Here is a 6,188-nt window from a genome sequence, read left to right on the forward strand (position 1 = left end):
CGGGATACGCAATCGACACGTAGGCCGGGACATGACTTCAGCACGTAGGTCGAGATGAAACACCGACACACAGACCGGGAAAACAACAAGAACGAAATACATCTAAATCAGTGACGCCAAACAACAACCAAGGCACGAAGGCCAAAGCACCACAACATACGAAGCTGGAACGAGATAACGACACGAAGGCTGGCACACAACAGGACCGGAAGACGCTCAAGTCAGTGACAACAGTAATAGTGGCCATCTCGGTGCTAAGGAACCCGCCGAGTCAATGTTGAGGAGGCTGCGCTTGACTACCGATGACCGAGGGAGAGGGAGGCGAAGCTGGGCTGCCGGCAGCCACTGGAAGCGGCTGTGAATGCCGGCAGCTAATCCGGTGGCTGTACGACGAGGGAGAAAAAGGTACAACGTCAAGCTACAACGCTTATGGCGACTCGGACGGTTAGAGTTCCTAGACGGTCGTCCTCTTGGTCGCGGCAGCGCAGAGAAGAGAGGAAGTGACGATCGGAAGCGATTGTCGGTTGTAGGAGAGGAAGAAGAGGAGCAGTGGGTCCGGATCTGTCCAGTGATGGTGTCGCGAGGAGGAGAGGGAGACGAGGAAGAGGAGGCGCGGCGATTGGCTGTCGTGAAGGAAGCATTCCGTTCGTGGCGACGGCGGCGCGTCCAGCGGGAGAAGAGAAGAGGAAGAAAGCTGTGGCTAGCGTCGCGAGGAGGAGAAGAGGAGAGGAGCGCCGGTGACGAGAGAGGAGGAGGGGAGTTGGCGGCGGCTAAAGCACGAAGCCTGGAATCCCTTTGAGCTTGAGACGCAATCTGATCACGGAAGGAGAAAGAGAGAGAGAGGAGAGGAGATGGTGGCCTGAGGAGGAAAAGGAGGGGAACGACAGGCGGCGGGCGTCGGCGTCGGCGCTGACAAGGGGCGTGAGAGGAAGAAGATGGTCCTGTAGTGGCGGCGCCCTCCCTCCACGAACCAGCAGCCCCCCTTTTTTTCGCTACAGTGCCTCCCCTTTTCCCCTAAGCCCTAAGCAGTGGTTTTCCCACTTTGCCCCTCTCCCCCCTCCTATTCTCTTCCCTACCCCTCAATCCTCTCCGTATCACAAGCCTCCCCTTCAAATCTAGTCGAAGGAGGCGCAAGTTCGACTAGCTAGACGAAGTCTAAAATAAAATCGCTGCGGAACGCGGAATCAGATCGTTGGACTCGTCTTATTACATCGAGCGAGTAACTGTGGTGATGTCGCGCAAAGGACTCAAATAGAATCGAGCGAGCGACGAGAAATCGCGACCGAGCAACAGAGACACGGATCGATGAGCAAAACCGTAAGCGTCACCGGGAAGATGCCGACCGAGCGACGATAAATCGCGACCGAGCAATAGAGAGACGGATCGATGAGAAAAACCGTAAGCACGACCGAAACAATACCGACCGAGCGACGATAAATTGTGACCAGGCAACTGAACAATGACGCCTGGGTAATAAGGAGAAATCTAAGCTGGTGGAACAATGATGGGCGAGCCGTGACAAGCGTGCGATAGAGAAAAAATGTCAATCGAGCGATAGTAATCCCGACCGGGCTATCAAATAATGCTGACCTGGTCATCAAAAAATGTTGAGCGAGTCGGAAGACGATGGGCGAGCGGTGTCAAGCGCGCGACCGAAAAAATGTCATCCGAGTGACAGTAAATCACGACCAGACAATAAAGAGAGTGATGGATGAGCCAAGCCATGAGCGTGCCCGAAAAAATACCAACCGAGCGATGATAAATCACGACTGGACAAATAGAGAGAAAGATGAACTAGCAAAACCGTGTGCGCGACCGAGAACCTGCTGACCAAGCGACCATAAAGCGCGACCGGGCAATAAAGAAAATGATGGACGCGTAAAGTTATGAGCGCGACCGAGCGAATTCCTACCAAGCAACAGTAAGTCGCGACCTGGCAATCGAAAAATGTCGCTCAAGAAATAGAGAATGCCTACCGAGCAGAATAAGAACGGGTGCACGATGTCTAGTGCACAATCGAGAAAGCCTTTAAGCGATAGGCCGATCAGCGTAAAGCGAGTAGTCGTGTGGTACCAGTGAGTGGTCGAGCCAATGGCCAAGCAACAGCGATGAGCAAAACATGAAGGGCGAGTATCGGGCAGAGCGACGAGTGGAGCGAAAGTATGATGGGTGCCGGTAGAGCAGCGAGTGGAGCGGTGAGTGCCGACCGAGCCACAGCGGTGAGCGAAACGCAGATGCTAAGTGCCAGGCAGAGCGGCGAGTGAAGCGAATATGATGACTGCAGGGCAGAGCGGTAAGTGAGCGGTGAGTGCCAACCGAGCCACAGTGGTGAGCGACCTGCTAAGGATGAGTGTCGGGCAGAGCGACGAGTAAACTGAGTATGACGGGTGCCAGGCAGAGCTGCGAGGCGCTTCCGAGAGGTCGTTGGGCGTGAGAGCATGCTCACTTATAGCTCGCACTCGGGCGAGAGTCTGGGACACCGGCCGGGAAGGTCGTTGGGCGTGAGAGCAGTGCTCACTTATAACTCGCACTGGAGCGAGAGTCAGGGACCCGGCCGGGAAGGTCGTTGGGCGTGAGAGCATGCTCACTTATAACTCTCACTGAGGCGAGAGTCTAGAACCCGACCGAGAGGTCGTTGGCGATACTCTGGTCCGAGACCAGTGGCGATACTCTGGTCCGAGACCAGTGGCGATACTCCAGTCCGAGACTGGTGGCGATACTCCGGTCCAAGACCGGTGGCGATACTTTGGTCCGAGACCAGTGGCGATACTCTGGTCCGAGACCAGTGGCGATACTCCGATCCGAGACCGGTGGCGATACTCTGGTCCGAGACTGGTGGCGATACTCCAGTCCGAGACTGGTGGCGATACTCCGTTTCGAGACCGGTGGCGATACTCTGGTCCGAGACCAGTGGCGATACTCTAGTCCGAGACTAGTGGCGATACTCCGGTCTGAGATTGGTGGCGATACTCTGGTCCGAGACCAGTGGCGATACTCCAGTCCGAAACTGGTGGCGATACTCCGGTCCGAGACCGGTGGCGATACTCTGGTCCGAGACCAGTGGCGATATTCTGGTTCGAGACCAGTGGCGATACTCCAGTCCGAGACTGGTGGCGATACTCCGGTCCAAGACCGGTGGCGATACTCTGGTCCGAGACCAGTGGCGATTATCTCGACCCCGAACGGGGGAGGTAAGAGATAATATACTCCGGTCCTAGACCGGTGGCAACTATCTCAACCCCGAACGGGGGAGGTAAGAGATGATATACTCCGGTCCTAGACCGGTGGCGATAGCTTGACCCCGAACAGGGAAGATAAGAAATCTGATAAGCTGGCCCAAGACCAGTGAAGACCGCTCGACCCCGAACCGGGGAAATAAGCCCTAAAGCCCGTAGAAGTAAAGCCTGTAGCAATATGAGGGAGCAAAGTCCGCAGCAATAGAAAGAAACAGAGCACCGCATGTGAAGGGAGTAGCACCTGTAGATGTAAGAGGACGCAAAACAAGTGGAGGATATAGAACATATAGTAGCAATAGAGTAAAGTGTCTATAGCAGTAAGAGAATGCAGAGCCCCATTGTGAAGGGTGCAGAGCCTACAACACACCTGATCGGGGAGTTGGAACCCTGGTCCCTGATCGGAGAGTAAGGCCCCTAACCTATAATCAAAGAGCGAGGCCCCTAGATCCTGATCGGGAAGTGGTATTGCGAGTCAATGATCAAGGAGCTGTGTCCCTAGTGTATGAGCGGGGAGTTGTGTCCCAAGTGTATGAGCAGGGAGCTGGGCCCCTAGTGTCTGATCAAAAATTGAAGGCCCTAGTCTTTGATCAAGGAACTAGGATCTTACTCTCTTATCAGGGAGCTATATCAGTTCCTATAATTGTAAAAAGTGAGCAGAGCTTGTAGCGTACCTGATCGGGGAGCCGTGCCAACCGGCTAAGGACCTGTCTCGGTCCCTTAACTCCCGAATACCCGTGGAGTCAGGGAAAAAATATAATGGAAAAACTAACCTGTCAGCCAGCTGAAGCTCCACTCAACTCCCGAATACCTGTGGAGTGAGGGTAGAAGATAATATGTTCGTCGAGATCCTCCGGGACGGTGATAATAGCAGAGAACCTCCCCTGGGTTGGAAATCCCATTTTTTCTTTATTAGGCTACATACACCCCTGGTCGGGCCAACCCAATGGTGCTCTGATCTTCCCTCTAATATTCCTATACACAAATATCAGTCCACCTGCCACGCCGCTTCAGAAAAGCTAACTGGCGTGAGCGTTCCTTTCTCTATACTGCTATTGGAGGGCTTCTTGCACTTTTTTAGGCTTAGCCTAGTTCCTGCTGAGATAGGAGCTCCTTTCAGTAAGATCCTGCTTTCCTCTCTATTATTCTTCGCTAACTGAGGTGTTTCTCTCTCCACTTTGCAGAGGCCGCTATGCTCCGGGCTTATTCTTCAGATAAAAAGCAACAGTCTCTCGCCATTCTGCAAACCATAAGTGCGGAGATTAAGCAGGGCCTGGCAGCTTCCTCGCAGGCTGTCTCAGATCCCCCTGCACCAGCCCAGGCCGAGACCTCCACTTCCCTTGCCTTGGAGGTTGCCCCTCTGGAAACTGCCTTAGGGGTTGCCCCTTTGGAAACTGGCCTACCCATACCAAAATAGATTGAGGAGGAGCGGGCTCCTTCTCCTCCTCCAGCTAAAAGATTGCGCCTCCAACGTAAGAGGAAAAGGGTTACCCCCGCGACCCAGGCATCTCCCCCACCTCCTCCTGTCAGCCGGCTCTTATCAGCAGCTTCCCAACCTCCCAAGGATAAGGCTGCGATTCCTGACCGGGAAGCCACTCCTGAAGCTGAGGTTCCCGGCCTGTCATCAGGAATGCCGACCCCTACTCCTGTTCGGACCTTGGCTCCCGAGCAAACCCCTCTACCCACTGGGGACCATCCCGGGAGCTCGGCCTCCCCTTCGGCTTCACTCCCAGTCACCGCTTCGGCCTCTGCTTCTCGATCCAGGGAGAGAATCCTCCAGAAGTATGCCTTCACTACTTCCTGGCGCCTGCTTTCCTCTACAGAGCTGGCTGCCATTGCCGCCGAAGATGCCCCCCTCCAGCGGGCCTGGTTCAACTGTATGGCGACCTAGCCTCCTCTTGGCGATCAGGTAATCGGCGATTTTGGAACCATTCGCCGATGGAAGGACTGGACATGGCTGCTCGCCAGATAATTTCTGTGAGTTTCCCTTTCTCGGCCTTCATTCTTTACCATCATTCATGCTTCCTCTTTGTCTTCCGCAGACCTGCTCCACCAGTCTGAGCGTAGTGCAGCGTGCCACCAATCTTCAGCGGGAGAAGGAAGTGTTGAAGGCTCGCCTTCAAGAATTGGAGATACAGCTCACCCCCTGTGATCCGCTCAACCCGACACCTGGAGACCTGGCGGGATATCTTCGGTGCATTGGTGAGTCTATAGAGTCTGCCCGAAGCATCGCCCATGCTGATTTTGATAAAATAAATACACTGGAGGCGGTTCATAAAACCAGCGAGTCCAAGCTGACCTCCGAGGGGGAGCATCATCATTCGATTGTGGCCGAGCTGGACGAGAAGGATGTAGAAATATCCACGCTATCTTCCAAATTGAAGACCCTGCAGGAGGCTCAAGAGGCTCTTCAGAAAAATCTGACGGACGCTCAAGCTCTGCTGGCCTCCACCGTCGACCGGGAGAAGACTCTTCAAAACTAATGGGAAACCAGCCAAGCTACCATCAAATCATTGCAGGTTGATCTACTGAAGGTCTAGGAGAATGCTTCCCAGGGGCAACAAGATTTGGCTCTGGTCCGAGCCTTAGAGCGTACAGGTTATCATATGTCTTGTCGCCCTTCTTCCTGCAGAAGATTGGAAGCTTGATGAATCTCATGCTATGTTATGGAGCGGCCGGCGGAGCTCATCAAATGTTTCAGCAAGGACTTCTGCATTCCGCGCCTTCAGAAGATTTCCTGGATACGGCTCGCCTGATGAAAGAGCTACCTGATGGATCCTATCCTTCTTTCATGGATGACGATGATCTTTTTCTTCTCCCAGCATCCCCCTCTAATGCTGAATCTTGATGTAAACCTTAAGTTATGAAACACTTGTAGACTTTGTTACCCTTGCTTTCCATCTTGTTGTTGTTTAGGATTACTTACACTTTTACGGTATGACTGTCTGTTCCAAA

The 6,188-nt window shown here is 53.7% G+C and overlaps 1 protein-coding gene across 1 annotated transcript; it reads left to right on the forward strand.

Moving 5' to 3' along the window:
• Positions 1–302: 302 nt before the first annotated feature.
• LOC121972982 (wiskott-Aldrich syndrome protein homolog 1-like) lies at positions 303–5,124 on the forward strand. Its single transcript, XM_042524587.1, has 3 exons — positions 303–405; positions 4,418–4,584; positions 4,651–5,124. Exons 1-3 carry the CDS (start codon positions 303–305, stop codon positions 5,122–5,124), a joined length of 744 nt encoding a protein of 247 aa, XP_042380521.1.
• Positions 5,125–6,188: the final 1,064 nt, after the last annotated feature.

Source organism: Zingiber officinale, chromosome 4A (assembly GCF_018446385.1).
Source record: "Zingiber officinale cultivar Zhangliang chromosome 4A, Zo_v1.1, whole genome shotgun sequence".
In the NCBI taxonomy this organism is placed as follows: domain Eukaryota; kingdom Viridiplantae; phylum Streptophyta; class Magnoliopsida; order Zingiberales; family Zingiberaceae; genus Zingiber; species Zingiber officinale.

Excerpts from the sequence above, each read along its gene's own strand:
- LOC121972982 (XM_042524587.1), top strand. The coding sequence starts at position 303 with ATGACCGAGGGAGAGGGAGGCGAAGCTGGGCTGCCGGCAGCCACTGGA. Across the intron at positions 406-4,417 it reads GTACGACGAGGGAGAAAAAG|AGGCCGCTATGCTCCGGGCT; the intron begins GTACAACGTCAA and ends TCCACTTTGCAG. Across the intron at positions 4,585-4,650 it reads CCACTTCCCTTGCCTTGGAG|ATTGAGGAGGAGCGGGCTCC; the intron begins GTTGCCCCTCTG and ends ATACCAAAATAG.